At 36.5% G+C, this 19490-nt stretch overlaps 1 protein-coding gene across 1 annotated transcript; it reads left to right on the forward strand.

The window, feature by feature from the left end:
• Nucleotides 1-12337: 12337 nt before the first annotated feature.
• Nucleotides 12338-12949, forward strand: LOC140877669 (uncharacterized). The gene has a single exon (XM_073281225.1). It carries the CDS (start codon nt 12338-12340, stop codon nt 12947-12949), a length of 612 nt encoding a protein of 203 aa, XP_073137326.1.
• The last annotated feature ends 6541 nt before the right edge of the window (nt 12950-19490 follow it).

Here is a 19490-nt window from a genome sequence, read left to right on the forward strand (position 1 = left end):
ATATCCCGACCTCAGATCAATCTTCGAATATACATAAAAACCCTGCAGTTGATCAAAAAGGTCATCTATTCGAGGTAATGGATACCTGTTCTTTACCTTCGCTTGATTCAATTGGCGGTAATCAATATAGAGTCGCATAGATCCATCTTTCCTCCGCACAAAGAGAACAATAGCACCCCAAAGCAATACACTAGGTCTGATGTATCCCTTGGAAATCAAGTCTTCAAGCTGCTCTTTCAACCCTTTCAGTTCAACAGGATCCATTCGGTAAGGAGATTTCGAAATCGGTTACGTACCTGAGGTCAACTCAATGCTGAATTCGACTTCACGAATAGGCGGAAAACCTGGAATCTCATACGTGAAAACATCAGCAAACTCCCTGACCACTGGTATCTCACTCAGCTCAGGGCTAGACTTTAGGACATCAATAGCATAAACCAAGAATCCCTCTTCTCCTTTTTGTAACAGACTATTCATAGACAAAACAGATATTAAAGGGATCCTGGATCAAGAACCCTTACCAAATATTTTCCACTCTTCTGTCATTTCGGGTCGAAATCTGACCACCTTCTGAAAACAATCGACTGTAGCTCTATACTTGGTAAAAGCATCAATACCGATAATACAGTCAAAATCTGTGGGGAACTCGGGGTGCTAATCTCATCTTAAGGGGAAATTAATGAATAAGCATGACTAATTAGACAATAATAATTCATTCTGAATAAAATTAACCATAACATTTGGCGACGCAAAATTATACATTTGGCGAAGCAAAAGTACGTTGCAAAAAGAACCAAAATTTTTTTTTTATAGGGGGTCATGCGCGGGCGCACCTCATGGGCAGCGCGGGCGCGCATTCCCCGCGGCCAAAGAGCTTCAGGCTGCACGGCCGCGCCGCTCAGGCGTGCGGGCGCGCATGCCTTGCGGGTCTGCTGTCCAAAACCTCAATTCTTGTTGTTCCAAACATATCTGATCAGTTTAAAACATTCTAAACATCTTAAATTAAGTCTATAAAGATCTAAGTACAAGATTTAAGGTAAAACATATGAAGTTTAGGACATAAGAATCTCATGCATGTTTCTAAGGTGCAATACAATAAACTCAATTCTAAGTTTTCAAAGCTCAAACTAAACAAACACCTTCTAACATGACTTTGACAGCAATCTATTCATAGCCCGAAGTCACCACATGCTAATATTTCTCAATCTCGAGCTATCCAAGCCGCATCTGACTCGCTCATGCCCCAAACCTGATGCAATGCACACATACAAACAAAGAAACAGCCGGATAACTTCGATGAGAATAAATCTCAGTATGAAAGACATGTATATAGACCATAGAAGCATATTGAATCTATATGCTATAAAATATACTTCATTCTTAAATCCTTAAAACATAGCTATTCATCTAAAGCAATATCATATTAAGCATATCAATACATTCATATCTAGAATGGCATATCACAAAATGCTAGCATTTATAACTGCATATTTTAAATCATAGAAATATCTAGGTTAAGGCATAAATGCAATGCAAGTTTCAAGGAATAGACTATCAAATCTGATACTAATAAATCTTAGTTCTTGGGATCCTGGGGAAATAAAATCTATAACCGACCACCAACTTACCCAATCGAGGTGGCGTTAAATATCTCAATTTCCCTGAATTTGGTGTAACTATAGTGAGTCTTCTAGCTCTGGAAGTAAATCTACATTATGTGCCACTCAACTACAGCCCTCCAAATGTCATATGCACTCTAGGCCAATCAGCCCTCTGTGCTTTTCAAGGTAGGGTTCAAGATGAATGCAACATAATCTTGATGCATTAAAGCATACAAATATTGTAAACCAGCTTGAACTCACAATTCACTAATCTTTCATAGCAACAATAGCAAGTAAATCACATAAGAGCACTTGAACAGATAAGTATGTGATTTTAGGAAAAATCGAAAAATACCACGTTCTCGAGTTGTTCTACCTGACGAAGATAATGTCGAATCATACCTTTGATCTGGGTTCAAACATCTTGAATCGTTTCATAATATTTCATATACTGATTCACTTCAAGTTAGCCAAATCTGTCATCAAATTCTGTTCATTTCAATCGGTGCTACTTGAAGGTGTTCTTGATTAAACTTCAAACACTTCAACTCATTCGAACTCGAACTCGTCGATTCGACTTTTATAATCTTCGATTCAATCTTGTTATAATCTATTCAAGTCTGAAATGAAGTGTTAAAAAATATCATATCAGCTTTCAAACACATTTCAACTCATCAAGACTTGAACAAATCTCAAATCTTGATCAAAGAACCAGAATTTCAACCGACGGCATACCGATTTCGAAACCGTAAATTTAGAAACTGAATCATTATCTAAACATTGATATATAACTCATATCATTATGATTTCATTGCTGCAATTTCGAAATCAACAGCATGTATTTCTAAAAATTCGTCAAACATAACCCGACGGTGTAACGGTTCAAATTCGATAATTCCAAAAGTTTAAACATCAATATTTCCATCTTCACAATATACTATCATCACCGATTCCAACAAAAAATTCACGTGAATATCAACCCCAATTTTCAAATTTCTACAAATTCTTCATAAATTATAAAACATGTCCAAATGACGATCTTTTCTCGATCCGTCTTAGATATGCTATCGTCGTATATACTAGAACACGTTAATACAATCAAATCTTAATTCTAACAACATCTTAAAATTTAATCATGGTAGAATTTCTTAAAAGTTACGTCAAAACGTAGCACTCAAAGCCGTGATCGCAAATATACAATCAATCGGAAATTCTGCCAGGCGGATCATTTTTTGCGGGAGTTTGAAAGGGTGAAAAATGGCTTGGAAGCCTTCTTCTTCTTATCTCGGTTTCTTAACTGAAAGTGGGCTTAGAATTCTGATGAATTCTATCCATCTTACACGTTTACAAGGCAAGTTGCAAGGCAATTGCACTTTGGTCCCTAAGCTTTTGGAAAATTGCAAATCAGTCCCCGGACAAGCGATTTAATTCAATTTCAATCCTAAATAATTTAAGAATATTAGAATTTAATTCTAAACTCTAAATATTCTCAAATTAAATATTCTCGGATTAAAATTAAATAATTTTGGACTTTATCGCATTTTAGTCCTTGAACTTCTCAATATTAGCAAATCGGTCCTTTTTCAATTCTTTGCTTCTAATTGAGTCCTCTTTTATTCTATTCTTGGAATTTAAATCTTAAATCCCATCAATCTTTAATTCAAATATTTTTATCTGTTAATTTAAGAATTTCAGATATAAAAATCTTAAAATCCGAAATCCTCAAATTAAATATTTTCGACCCAAAATTTAAATCTCTAATTCGGACATTTCTCAAATTCATATTTTATCATATTCAAAATTTAAATCTTAAATCTCGTAATGCATAACTTAATATTTTCGGGCCTTACAAAATCTGACTACCCAAGTACAATACAATCGAATACAATCCCATTACCTTCGAATCGCAGTTCACAGTTTCGAACCAATTTTAACAAAACAATTCCTCCATCCAAAGGTGAAGTAACAACAACTACAACAAGCAAAGGCTCACAAGTCAAAACATGCATCAATACAAATTTCTCAGATATAAAAGAGTGAGACGCACCCGTATCTATCAAAACATGAGCAGGATAACCAAATATCGAACAGTTACCTGCTATAACATCATCAGGTGCAGCCTGAGCCCGATCCTCAATCAGAGCAAAAACTCGTGCCTGCTGTCTTGGAGGTTGGTTCACATTCTGGTTACCTCCCTGTCTATTCTGATGCTGAGGCTGGAAGGAGTGAACCGCAGAAGATTTACTCTCAGGCTTAGCTGATGGCCTAGGAGAACTCCCACTCTGAGCTTGTTCATTACCTCGTTGAGGACACACCTTAGCAAAGTTTTCTGGCTGCTGATAGATATTGCAGTTCCCTCTCATCAAACCTGCTTCAGCTCCATTTGAATGATTCATAGCATCCGCAAAATTATCAGGCCTACCAGTGTTTACCAACGTAAAGATATATAGGTTCAAAACATTAATGAATTAGTAGGCTTCTGCTTCTTCGTTTTCGACAAAGTGCGGTGCAAACGTCAGCAAGCTATCAAATTTAGACACATACTCCTCAATATTCATGTTCCCTTGCTTCATAGTATCAAATTTAGCACCTTTGTCCTTTTTATAAGACACTTGAAAGAAACTCTTATAGAATTCAGTATTGAACAAACTCCAAAAGAATACTGTACCTCGATTCTCAAGATCCTTTTTCATTGAAATCCACCAGCTCTTAGCAACACCCCGCAGTTGATGAATCACTAACCTGATTCGGCGGTCATTTGAATAGTCGAGAGAATCTAACATCTGATCAATGTCCTCCAACCAACTCTCACAGTCTACTGCATTCTCGGTACCCTTCAACATTGGCGGTTTGAATGACTGAAACCTCTTCAGTAAGGTTTCCATTGGAGTCGCAGTGATATCCATCACCTCAGCCTCAGTACTACCCTGATCATTTGGAGGAGTTACTATTTGTCGTTCCCTGTTTAAAACTCTTCGAGGTGCCATTTGATAATCAAAGGGTTAGGACACAAAGATATCTCAATCTCTACAATTTGTTGCCCTTCAACCTCTTAGGAATTCGGATACAAGTCAAGAATCAAATACACTTATATATCAAGTAGTTCATGTTTTAAATTAAATCACATAATCATGTAATTCAATAATTCTCAATAATAAAGCATGCTCGCATGGAATTCAAATAATCAATTAAATAACTCAATCACATGCAAGAAGCCAATACAAGAGGACTCTATCTACCCCGCTCACTTCTAGTTCAAAACCAAAAACTTATCGCTCTGATACCACTTAATGTGAGAGCCCAATTCTAGTCATCTATTCTCGAAACAAACAATGGATAAGCATACAAGAAGTAAGACGAAACGCAAATAAAAAAAATATTTCTGGTGAACAGTGCCTCGCTCGATCGGTAACTTCTTACCGATCGAGCGATCAAATACCTGCTCAACATCTCCAGGGCTTCTTGCTCGATCGGTAAAAAGTTAACAATCAAGCGAGAAAAGTGCTGCCTCGAAGGGTGAGTACTCCTTACTCGATCGGAAACTTTCCACCGATCGAGTAGGCCCAAATCTTAACTTAGCATACAGACTTCTCAATTGCAAACTCCATCCCAAACTCCATTCAATACATAACGAGGTATAAATACATGCAACGACAAAATTCAATCCTCAATATTCAAATATTTGATACAACATACATCAAACAAGTTCGAGTTCTAAATATGCTCTCAAAACATATACAAGATTGAAATGCTTTTGAACTTCTAAACCAAAGTACCACTTTTATTCCTCAATCTCGATCTATCCCTGACGTCTCTAACTCGATCCCAACTACACGTACAAAACAAAGCAACAGTCGGATAGCTCCGGTGAGAATGATATTCCCAGTAAAAGCAACATAACATGCAATGACAAGTAATATATCAAAACCATGATATAACGAAAACATATTCAATGTTAATACAAATGAAATGCATGTCATTAAAACTGGGATATCAACTCTGATAATCGAAGGAATTTCTACTATTCTTTTGGGATATCGAGGATGAGATCACGTAACAACTCACCGACTCTCCCGATCGAGGTGGTGTCAAGTATCTCCATCCTCTAGACTTAGGTGCGACTATAAGGAGTATGCTGACACTAGGTGAACTTCTACGTCCTAGGCCACTCCAGCGCACCAACACCATGCTCCAGCGCACCTTGTGAAATTGCAAAATTCTCGGGCAGCAAACTAGCGCGCCCCAACAGTCAAATAATGCACCCCAGCGCGACTAGGTGATTTTGAATACTTGATACAGACCTCTAGCGCGCTCCAGCACGATGTTCTGCGCCCCAGCGCACCCGCAAAACACATAGTATGTGTGGGGACCCGGGTTGCTAATCTTATCTTAGGGCAATTTATTATAATTAAAAATTAATCAAGTACTTAAAAGAATTAAAAAACCAAGAGCTAAATTTTTTATTTTTTTTAAAGGCTACAGTACCTCGCTCGATCGGGTAAACATGCCCGATCGAGCGAGCTCAATTAAAAACTCTCGGGTCCAAAATATTCTTGGCCTTGCTCGATCGGTGAACTTCAGCCGATCGAGCGGCCAAGAAAATCAACTCCTCTGTTTTGCAAAATACATGGCTCGCTCGATCGGTGAATTTCACCCGATCGAGCGGGCTTCAATTCTTGAAAAATCTGCTGCTAACAAAGTGCTGTCAAAGGTAGAAACAATAACCATAATCTCTTGTACAATCTACCAACTAAGATACATGCTATCTCATAACATCTTATAAGCTTCCATACACAAGATACACAAAATATCATGTATTCAACCACAATATACAATTTTCTTGTATCATTTCTAGCATGGTTCATCAACTCAAAGTACATGTCGTGCTGCTAAAACCCGTGTCCTCATATGCTAAGATTCTATCTCAAGCTATCTCTGTCTTTTCTAACCAGCTCCTACCCCACCTATTGCCATGCACACATACAAAACAAAGAAATATCCGGATACCTCCGGTGAGAATAAAATCCCAGTATAAACAACATAAAGCGCGAGATAATAAACGTGAATGCAATGCATATGACCAAAAGAGGCTATCAAGCTGATATCAATAGGATATAAGTTCTTGGTATCCCGAGGAAATAAAATCTTTAACGAACACCAACTCACCCAATCGAGTTGAAGTTAAATACTTTATTTCCTCTGACTTTGGTGCAACTATAGTGAGTTTTCTGGCTTTGGAAATAAGTCTATATTCCGTGCCACTCAACTACAATCCGCCAAACGTCATATGCACTCTAGGCTTTTAACCCTCTGTGCTTATTAGGCTGGAGTTCAAGATGAATGCAACATGTTCTGTATGCATTAAATGCTATAAAACATCTTGAACAACTAATCACATAAGCAAGTAAAGCAACACAATCATGTAATCACATAAGGTACATAAGCAAATAAGTATGTGATTGACAAGGGAATACTCGAAACAATAACTATTTCGAGTGTTCTATCCCATCTGGATTAGCTGTCATTTATACCTTTCGATAGCACGTCTGAAAGTACTTTAAATCTGCAATGACATCAATGATAAATCATATCAAAAGGTTGCTCAATTTCTCAACTCAATCTCAAGTGCAATGCTAGCAAACCTTGCTTCAACTTTGTCACGGTTCGAAGACTACTTCTCGAGTCATCAATCTTTTGCTAAGATCTGAAATGTTATGTATACAATCTCACAAGATCAGATTTCAACTCCACTTCATGTTTCATTTTATCAACAATATCAAAGTCTTGACATTTTTCGAATCAACGGCATAACGGCTAAAAACCGGCAATCCAAACAATATCCAAATCAATCCAACAATCAAGATAACTTATAATATCATCTCAATACCATCAAAAGCATCATAATTAGATAAGTTAGGGTTCGAATTTTGCTTGCTAAAATCATATAAAATCCGAACGATAGTCTTTTTCCGAACCGTCTGCGAATACGTAATCGGTACAGCTCATAAATGCTTATATCTTAAAATCATAAATTTCCATCTTCAACATACAAATAAAGTCTGATAAAGATGAATGAAACTTGTACCAAAACGAATGTCTCGGAGTGGTGATCGCAGATATATATTTATTCGGAATTTCTGACAACCGGAGCGCGAGTTAACGAAGCTTTTGCTGAGCAAAAATCTGAAAATGGCGTTCAAACAAGGTAAGATGAAGTTCTCTGCCTTTTCCTTTCTTTCTTCAGATTATACACGTGAAGAGGAGATAAATATAAGCATATTTGCAGTTTAGTCCCTGAACTTTTGGCTATTTGCAATTCAGTCCCCGGAAAAGTGATTTAATTCAATTTCAATCCTTATTCATTTAAGAATATTAGAATTTAATTCTAAACTCTAAATATTCTCAAATTAAATATTTTTGGATTAAAATTAAATAATCCCGGGCCTTACAGTACGACATTTTAGTGTGTGTTTTTTTATTTTTGCTTATTTTGTGATATTTTTCCTATTTTTGAGAGTTTTAAGTCTACTAAGAAACTTTCTTATGATATATTTTGATATTATTTTGCGTTATCTTTTATTATTTTGAGTTGTAATATAAATACAACCTATACATTCATTATTGAATAGAATACAAGTATTATTCAGTTTATTGATTTTTATCAATTAAAATTCTCTCCAAAATTTTATTCAAAGCGTGGATTTGTTCTAAATCAAACTTATCAAAGTTTAACAACTTTGTGGCGTTTGTCAATTTTTCTTCATCGTGGATTGTCAGAAACAATTTTTCTGAAGGTTCCTTTGAATTTAATTGTTTATTCCGCGATTATTTGTTACTAGTTTTATTGTAAACTAGGGGTAGATAAATTCACAAACTTACTTGTATCAAAAGATTTAGAAAAACACTTTTGATTCTTTTTGTTATTGAATTGAGGGCGGGATATTATTTATAATCGTGTTTTCTTTTCATGCTATTAAAGATTCTTATAATTTGGTAATCAAAGCAAGGTTCTCTTGATCAAGTATGTCGTATCTTTTTGTTTTCCATATTCATTTTTTGTGTCTCATTTCTCGTTCTGCATTCTTTGTTCTTCCTATCAGTCGGTATCAAGAACAAAATTTTTGAGAAAAATTTTCAATGTCTTTCATTTTTATCTGTTCTTCGTCTTCGTTCTTCATCCTTCGTTATTCGTTTGAGTCTTTTCTTTGTCGAATTTATACGTTGTTTTTGTCAATCTTGTTGCCCAATTTTTGTGTCTTGTGCTACAAAATATTCAAAAAAATTCAAAAATTCAAAAAAAAAAGTGAAAAAAATAAAAATTTGAAAGGACCGAAAGTATAAAAAAAATGGAAAAAGGTAAAATAACTTGTCAAAAATTTCTTTTGTCTTTGTTTATCTTTGGGTAAAAAAGTCTAAGTAAATTGTCCATAGTCCTTCTACTTGTTTTTATACAATCTACGTGAGTCGATATGCAAGTGTTTACAAGTTTTGAACTAGAGAGTTTGATACACTTCAACCACAAAGCATAAGCTATTCAATATTTGAGTGAGAAAAAAAAAGAGTGATTGAGTGAATTTCGTTGGAGTGACTTGTGAGAATTTGGGTGAGGAAATTTTATTACTAACCTTTTTCTTGAAAGTACAATGTCATATAAAAAATATGTCTGTGACACCCGGGACTAATAAGAGGGCAGGGAGTGATCGCCAGTGCACAAGAGGTTGCATGGAAAAGGAGCGGCTCCTGACAGGCTACTAGGCGAGGGGAGACATGAATGAAACGATCTCGTGCCAGAATGAGAGGGATTCTTAGACTTTGTTGGTATGAAAGTGCACAGTTGAGGAGGGCTTAAAAGATTTGATAGGTATTACTCATATCACAAAGGTGCATATTCTTTTCGGGAGCTCATCATATAAGAACTCCAAACTTAAGCGTGCTTGACTTCGGGAATCTGACTGTGCCTCTGAAAGGAGAAATATTCAAGAATACTCTGTCTCCCTGCTCAAAACACAAAGGTCTACGTCTGACATTTTCATAATTGGCCTATCTTGAGCTGTCTTCATTCTCTTCTGAATAAGTCTCACTTTCTCTATCATCTCTCAATTCATATCTGGACCAGTAACAGGTGCCTCTGAGATATTGATGAGTTCATTTTGTATGCATTAGTTTGTGATAGGTTTATGTCTATTTTGTGTGCATTCATATTGTTTTTATGTGTTTTAGTGCATGCTGGTGTATTTCACTCTTCGGGTTAATTTTGTAGGAAAATGAATTTATGAAGAATGAATTACGGAGTAGCTTTGGTCAAAAATTGTAATTTAATTTCATATAGCCCGAAATCTAATCTCCACTGTTACAAATAAATTTCAAGATGTTTTAAAGCTTCTGTCCCAATTTCAGCTTGATCCGACGAATAGAACTCAAGATATGAATTTTTCAAAACAGTTGCGCGGAGCAGAAAAATCCACTTACTCGAGCAAGACTTGTTCTCGCTCGAGCTCCGATGAATAGAACTCAAGATATGAATTTTTCAAAATAGTTGCGCGGAGCAAAAAAATCCACTCGCTTGAGCGAGACTTGTTCTCGCTCGAGCGAGCGAGACATGCCAAAAATCTTCCAAGACAAAAAGTTGCTCGCTCGAGCGAGATTCATGCTTGCTCGAGCGAGCGAACCGAGCCCATAAATCCTTCGGAACAGAGTCATGCTCGCTCCAGAGAGACATGTGCTCGCTCGAGCGAGCGGAGCGTGCAGAATATGTATTTTTGGAAACTCTTTCTCATATTGGATGCTATCTTTTGAAGACCCTTGGGCATATAAATACAAATCTAATCATAAGATTAAATGGTTCCAACACGTAGAGAACGCAGAGGGCGGTTATTACAACTTGAGAGAGAAGATTTCTCGTTTCTTCTTCTTTTTTTATTTTATTTTTAGTTCATGATTAAAACATTGTTTGAATCATGATTTTGGTTTGTGAGTAGTTTTTCTTTCAATCAAGGCCACGTGATTGGGTAAGACAAATTTATGTAGAAAATTTGGATGTTTGTTTGGGATTTTTTAGACTTGATTTTATTTTTTTGATTATTAGATTTATATTTATCTTGTGAATAATTTGATCAACTGTTTTCTTGCATGTTAATCGATTCTAATTTGACGGAGGAGGTTTCGATTTCGATCACTTTGATAATCAACATATTTTAAAACCGACTAGAAATAGAATTCGGTTTCAATGTGTAGTTTAGGTGTTTATTGAATTCTCACAGTTATTCAAGCATTCAAATTTGATTAGAATTACGGAATATTAATCCGTCAATATTTGAATAGGTTTGATTGTTCTAGAAATAGTCCGTTGAATAAATTAGAAGAATTCCCGTGAATTAAGATCAAATCGGAGTCTTGAATCGACTACTTGTTACATAATTTTTCTGGTACCTACGTGTGTCCTTGATCGAGCTTTTCCCAAATTAAATTTTAATCCAAAATCTTTGTTGCGTTTTTTTTACTGAGTTGAATTTCATTTTCTATTTAATTTCTTAGTTTAAAATCTGAAATCACTCTTATTGATTATTCTAAATTAAGTAGGAATAATAATATTTTGGTATTCATAATTATACAGTCTCTGTGGGTTCGACATCCGGACCATTGTCCACTTTACTATTACTTGACCTGATACGCTTGCTACTAGATTCTTAATCATACCGATTTAAGCGGTCAAGTTTTTGGCGCTGTTGCCGGGGACTATTTGATATCAGAATTTTTATTTTGCTTGAGATAAGACTTAATTTTAATTTATTTTATTAAATTCTGAAATTTTCTTATTTTCTTGATTATTTTCAGGTACTCATCTGCTAGTGCATGCACCAATCTCGACACACCAAAGATCTCTTACCACTTGACTTGGAGATCGAGCGCACACTTAGTAGGATTCGGAGAGTTTGGAGAGATATTAATCTGGAACTCGATTCAGAAACATAAGAAGAGATTGCGGACAACCGTACTGTACGGGATCTGATTAGGCCTCCAGTTGAAGGTTATGGATCTAGCATTGTTTGCCCCGCTGTTGATGTGAACAATTTTGAGCTGAAACCCTCTACTATTCAGCTGATCCAACTACAAGCGAGATTTGGGGGTACGTCTGTGGAGGACCCCTACGCTTATTTGGAGCGTTTTATGTCGATCTGCAACACGTTCAAGGTTAATGGGGTAACATCTGATGCAGTGCGACTGCGGTTATTCCCCTTTTCTCTACAGGGAGATGCACTTGAGTGGCTAGATGATCTACCTACCGGTTCTATCACTACTTGGACTGAGCTTGTTCAAATTTTTTTGAACAAGTATTTTCCTCCTACAAAGATGGCAAAGTTATTTTCTGACATTATTTCTTACAGAAAAAAGGAGTGAGAGTCCTTACATGCCGCATGGACCAGATTTAAGAAGATGTTGAGGATGTGTCCTCAACATAATCTCACTCAGAGCCAGCAGACACAAGCATTCTATAATGGAGCTGATCCATCAGTGCGTTCTATGCTGGATGCTGCTGCTAATGGCTGCTTATTCAGGAAGACGCCGACAAAAGCTTGGAAAATTATAGGTAATATGGCAGAGAGTAACATTGGGTGGCCGGATGTGAATAAGGAGAAGAAGGCTGGAATTCTTGAGGTTGATGCTTTAATGGCCCTGAATGCAAAGATTGACACTCTGACACACCAAGTGGCACTTATTATGTGATGCATGTCACAATGCATGAGGAGTGTTCGACTGTGCTTCAGAATAAGCTCCCGCAAAAATCTCAAGATCCAGGAAGTTTTTCTATACCTTGCCAAATTGGAAGTTTATTAGTTGATAATGTTTTGTGTGGTTTAGGATCAAATATAAATTTAACGCCTCATGCACTTGCTATGAAATTGGGTATATGCAACATTGAACCAACAAATATTTCTCTTAAATACCCAAGAGGAGTAGTGGAAAATATTTTAGTCAAGATAGACAAATTTATTTATCCTGTAGATTTAGTTATTCTTGACATAAATGAAAATTGTGAGGTTCCTTTGATTTTTGGGCGTCCATTTTTAGCCATGAGTCGAGCCTTAGTGGATGTTAAAAAGGGAGAGTTAGTTTTGAGGTTGAATGATGAGCAAGTAGTATTCCATATGTTTAAGTCGGCTAGTGATAGTTCGAATTTAAAATCTTGCTCTGCTGTTAATTTTATTGATGTAATTAATTATGTTGGGGACTGTCAGCAGGTTCAGCTCTCCGCAGGAATTGGTCGCTTGAAAAATCTCTATAGAAGTGAAGAATTCAATTGCAGGACTGATCTGAGTTTTTCCATGACGGTGGATAAGCCACCTTGAATTTCGCCACTCAAGAGAGGACTATAGTCGGGCTATGGACTATAAATTTAGGGCTGACTGGGAGGCAACCCAGTGTTCTTTACCTTTATTTATTTATTTTTAGTTTTTTGTTTGTGTTTCTTTTAATTTTATTTTTACTTTTTTCCCATGCCAGTTTGTCGTGCCTGACTGATATACCCAGCCTGCTGCTACCGTCCCAGTACTAAGAAGGAAGCGGATGAATCTGTAACAAGGGGAGTGTTACTTTTTCATTTTGTTTTTGTTCGTCTTGAATTTTTGTGTTTGTTATGCATTTTGTTCATTTTTTCTGAAGCATTGAGGGCAATGCTTTGGATAAGTATGGGGGGTGTTATTTAGTTTTGTTTCGTTCATCATTTTGTTTTGCATTCATATGGTTTAGTTCTTTGCATATAGTTTGTAATCATGCCTATCAATGTTTTGTTGTTTGTGTTTTGGATACAGGGAGAATGATGACTGTTAGCCAATGAGGATATAGTTGAAAAAAAATTGTTTTTGGAAAATGTTAGTTTTGATTGAATATGAGAAACTGTTGGTTGAATCGTGAATCATCTTAAGCACGCATGTTAGACTATGTAGTGTAGCGAAGTAATTGATGAAGTTTGTGTTTGTTTTATCATTGCACGGCAATAGATGCTTGTTGATCATGGTAGTGTCATTGGATTCTTGATGATTGTTAGACATTGCATGTGTGATCTTGGGCGTACCTATAATATTTTTGAAAAAAAAAAACTTTTGTTGAAAATTAAGTTAACTCCATCCGAGTTACGTGCAGAGATTGAAATCCTAATCTCTTGTTCTTGACTAAGTATGCGGATTTCATGGGGTTAATAATTTTGAAATTTTAAAATAACAATTCCATCCGGGCTTGGACAATGATTGAAATCATAATCATTGTTCCATAGCTAAGTTTGCGGGTTAAATGTGATTGATGCTACATCCGAGCTATAGACGAGGGAATTGAAATCTGAATCCTATATTAGTTATAGCTAAGTTTGCGGGTAATTATTGGGGCTCATAAAAAAATATCGGGTGCAAAATCCGGAGGTACGTAATTAATCTCAAGAAAGTTCATGTTTTTGTTTGGGATTGTTGAGATGACGGAGTGCTGGATTGTGATACTTGCATTGAATTGTCATAGGCTGCTAAACATTCTTAGGATGGATTATTTTGAAGTTGCACGAATCTGAAATAACATGGCACACACACACGTTTACGTTAAACTAACAGTGTATTGTGAACAATCAGAAGTTTGTGGTTTTTAATTTTTGAAGTTGGATTTATCGGAGGCTATGTTGCTCATGATTCATTCTTACTTATATTTTTATTTGCATATTGTTTTTGTATGTCTTGCTCGAGGGAGAGCAAGAGTTAAGTATGGGGGTGTTGATGAGTTCATTTTTTATGCATTAGTTCGTGATAAGTTTATGTCTATTTTGTGTGCATTCATATTATTTTTATGTGTTTTTATGTATTTTAGTGCATGCTTGTGTATTTCACTCTCCGGGTTAATTTTTTAGGAAAATGGATTTCTGAAAATGAATTACGGAGCGGCCTTGGTAAAAAAATTCAAATTTAATTTTATAAAGACCCAAATCCGATCTTCACCATTCCAAATAAATTTCAAGATGTTTTGAAGCCGCTGTACAAATTTCAGCTCGATCCGAGCGCGGAGCGGAAAAATCCACCCACTCGAGCGAGACTTGTGCTCGCTCAGGCGAGCGAGACGTGCCAAAAATCTTCCGAGACAGAAAGTTTCTCGCTCGAGCGAGATTCATGCTCGCTCGAGCGAGTAAAGCGAGCCCATAAATCTTTCGGAACAGAGTCATGCTCGCTCGTGAGAGACCTATGCTCGCTCGAGCGAGCGGAGCGTGTAGAATTTGTATTTTTGGATGCTATATTTTGAAGACCCTTGGGCATATAAATACAAAACTAATCATCAGATTAAAGGGTTCTAACACGCAGAGAATGTAGAGGGCGGCTACTACAACTTGGGAGAGAAGATTTCTCGTTTCTTCTTCTTTTCTTATTTTTATTTTTAGTTCATGATTAAAACATTGTTTGAATCATGATTTCGGTTAGTGAGTAGTTTTACTTTCGATCAAGTCCACGTGATTGGGCCAGACAAATTTATGTAGAAAATTTGGATGTTTGTTTGGGATTTTTTAGAATTGATTTTATTTTATTGATTATCACATTTATATTTATCTTGTGAATAGCCTGATCAACAGTTTGCTTGCTTGTTAATCGATTCCAAGTCGACGGAGGAATTTTCGATTTCGATCACTTTGATAATCAACATATTGTAAAACTAATTAGAAATAGAATTTTGTTTCAATGTGCGGTTTAGGTGTTTACTGAATTCTCACAGTTATTCATGCATTCAAATTTGATTAGAATTACGAAAGATTAATCCGTCAATATTTGAATATGTTAGATTGTTCTAGAAATATTCCTTTGAACAAATTAGGATAATTTCCGTGAATTAAGATAAAATCTGAGTCTTGAATCGACTTCATGTTACATAATTTTTCTGGTACCTACGTGTGTCCTTGATCGAGCTTTTCCCAAATTGAATTTTAATTAAAAATCTTTGTTGCGTTTTTACTGAGTTGAATTTCATTTTCTATTTAATTTCTTAGTTTAAAATCTTAAATCACTCTTATTCATTATTCTAGATTATGTAGGAATAATCATATTTTGGTATTCATAATTATACAATCCATGTGGGTTCGACATCTGGACCTTTGTCCACTTTACTATTACTTGACCTGGTATGCTTGCCAGTAGATTCTTAATCATACCTATTTAAGTTGTCAGATATCATCCCAGTAAAGAGGAGATCTGCACTTATTTCTGTTCAAAGCTTCAAATGGAGCCATCTCGATACTCGTTTGATAGATGTTATTGTACGAGAATTCTACAAGTGGTAATGAATCTTGCCAACTAGTTCCAAAATCTAGCACTACAGCTCTAAGCATATCCTCAAGTGTCTGGATAATCCGCTCTGACTGTCCGTCTGTCTGAGGATGATATGCAGTACTCAGATGTAATAGAGTACCTGGAGCTTGCTGCAAGTTGTGCCAAAAGTGAGATGTAAATCTAGGGTCTCAATCTGAAATGATAGAATTAGGCACACCATGTAATTCTTACCACTTATTTGACATAAATATCTGTCATCTAATCGTGTCTGTACATCATTCTATATGGAATAAAACATGTTGATTTCATCAATATGTCAATAACTACCCAAACAGAATCGCAACCTCTAGATGAACGTGGTAGATTCATTACAAAATCCATGTAAATGTGATCCCACTTCCATTCTGGAATAGACAAGCTATGCAAAATACAACCTGGTTTCTTTTTATAGGACTTCACCTCTTGGCAATTCAGACATCGAGACACAAATTTTGTGACATCAGATTTTAGCTGTTTCCACCAATATTGATTCTTCAAGTCATTGTACATCTTTCTGCCACCAGGATGAATATTGTATCTACTGTAGTGAGCCTCTTTCAATATTTGATGTCTCAAATCTGAAACATCTAGAACAACAATTTTTTTATTCACATATAAGACAACATCATGGCTAACCTTATATTCAGATTGATGCCCTGATATGACCATCTCAATATACTTCTGAATACTCTGGTCATTTTTCTGTGCTTCTCTGATTCTGGTTAACAATTCTGGCTCCGCTTTTATGGCACAAACATTAAAAGGCCGCACATCTATTTCAAATACCAATCCAGAAACACAACAATCTTCTACCATTCCGGATACACCTATCGTAGATAAGGATAAATAACATACCTGAAACGACCCTAACTACTAGACTAAAAATAATTTAAATGAAAATTTGCGGATTTTTAAAATTTTTTTCCATGACTTGTTTACAAAGCAAACAAGCCATCTTAACCCAGTCAACAATTCAAATAAGGAAAGAAAAACTGACTTAAAAACTCAAGTGCGCTAATCATAAACATGCAATCCTAGTAACCACCTCCCGGTTACAGCATAAAGTAAACTAAGGCATTTAAAAGTTCGCAATAATCATAAACATGCATAGGTGTAGACATACTACAAATTCATCAACTGTAGCACAGGGAATGCACATCCTGGCTATAAATACTGAAAATACTCAAATAACTCTTCATTATTACATAACAGAGTAATGTGCGGAAAAACGTAAACATAAAAGAAGCAACGGTCACTGGGCCTTGCACCGCCAATGGCCTCATCCCAGTAGATCATGCCCCTCCATCTCAACAACAGTCTCCTTACCTGCAAACATTCAAGCATAGTGAGTCTAAAGACTCAACAAGTATAAACAGTGTAATAACAAGGGTTTAAAATACGTGATGCAATAGCTCAACTTTAACTGTAATATGCATGAAACTAGAAGGTATAGAAGACATGCACTGATGAACTCACGCTATAAAAGACTTTCAACTTTCTTAACATCAACCTCATACTTTACTTAACCTCATGCATGACTGACTGACATCAACGTAAGACGAGTCAACTGAAATAATGAAACTTTAACTTTTAAACTTTTCTTTTCCTTTTCTTTTTCCTCATAGAAATCAGTTCCTTGATTTGTGACCCTCTGTTTTGATCATGATCATGGCTGCAGTGCACTATGCCGGCAAGACGACGAGATTTCTCCCGACGAACTTAACCCCTCTGTGGCAAGGAGACCGAGATAACTCCCGATCCCACATTGCCCCTCTGTGGCAAGGAGACCGAGATTACTCCCGATCCCACATTGCCCTCTGTGGCAAGGATAAACAAGATGTCTCTTGCTCCCTACCGAAACCTCTATAACCTCTTGGTGAGTAGACCGAGGCATCCCCCGGCCTAGCAACACCCCTCTTTGTCACAAACAAATCACTTTATTCAAAAACATTTACTTTCTTTTCCTTTTCATTCATTAAGACTTGACTCACACCTCTTTATAGCATGCAAAACAAGAAAACTTCCTTTCACTTTATGAAACTCAAGAACATGTCATATTCACACGAATAGGCAACCTTTAAGACATGAGACTCAAATAAAAAATGTGGGTGTAAGGTGGATGAGTGGCTGCCCCTAAGACAAAAGAAACACTTCACTCAACAATTTCCCTCAAACTTGACTTAGCCCGAGCAAGAGAACCGTAAGACCCTAAACTTTGTCATGCCTTAACCAAAACCCGTCCCGCTTGAACCGACACTTAAAAAACACTTCAAATTACCCCTAGGAATAGGTGGCAACATTAAATGATCAAACGAGCTAATTGACAAGACAAGAAAATTGGACAGCCCCTTTTTACAAAGAAAAATCTGCACCTTCACCTCCAACTTAAAAGACTCATAACTTGGTCCAAACTTATCCGAAATAAGCCCATTTTATTTCGACACGACCACAACATCATGAACTTTACTATGGTACAGCCCTAACACTGCCCAGACCTCAGCCAAGACCTGCCCTGCCCCGTGAACAGTACTGCCCTGCACACTCAACAATACCCAACTTACCTCTAACTCAAAAATTCAACCCCATAACCCTCTTTCCTCAACTTTTCTCCATACCAAACATCAATACACCTCAAATAACATCACTTAGGACTTTTCCCAAGCACTTGGACAACACCCAACCACACTTTCACCTCACATTTCGAAAACTTCAAATTTTAAGCATCAAAAGCCTCAAAATATTGGGTAATCAATCAAGACTCATGCAAATCAATTAAATGCCTCAACATCATTTCAATTCCAGCCCTTACACATGCAAAAATTCAAAATTTAGGGCACCTCACTTCTGAATTTTCGAAATTATGCAAACCCAATCATAAAAATCCATGCCATAGCTTCTAAATTCATCATTTAATCACATAAACACAACTCAAATGCAATACTTAAAAAAAACAGCCCTACCTCCACTAAATCATGCAAAAACCGAACCCTACATACATATACATCATGCATTTCGAAATTTTGCAAAAGAAACTTAAGGGTGGGGATATATATTGCTTGAATGAAAGCCCAAGAACAATTTATACTTGCCTTCCAACCTTTACCAACAAGAAAATCGAAAACAAGGGGGAGGAAAGGGCTGGACACTAGCCAAACACCAAGCTATGCTTCTTGTGGAGTTCCTCCGGCGGTGGGGACGGTGGTGGTTGGCGGCGGCGGCAGCTAGGAGGCGAGGGAGAGGAGTCGGCCGAAGTGAAACCTCAAGGGGAAGGGGGGGGGGGGTGGCGGCTCTTGAGTCAAAAAGGGGTTAGGGTTTTGATTTAGGTTGTAAATGTGTATTTTAAAGGGAAATAAATGAGAGTGTATTGTGTGTAGTGTTTTAAAGTTACTATTGTACTTGTAAAAGTGCTACTAGCACTATTACAACTCTTTACCTCAAAACTTTTGCACCTTTAAAACTTCTAAGTTTAAAATTTCAACTCTCAATATTTTAATTGAAATTACACTAGCCCGAATTTAATAAAATCCTATTTTATGAAAAGTTTAGGAAATAATCCAAGAAA

This window comes from Henckelia pumila, chromosome 2 (assembly GCF_033568475.1).
Source record: "Henckelia pumila isolate YLH828 chromosome 2, ASM3356847v2, whole genome shotgun sequence".
Classification (NCBI taxonomy): domain Eukaryota; kingdom Viridiplantae; phylum Streptophyta; class Magnoliopsida; order Lamiales; family Gesneriaceae; genus Henckelia; species Henckelia pumila.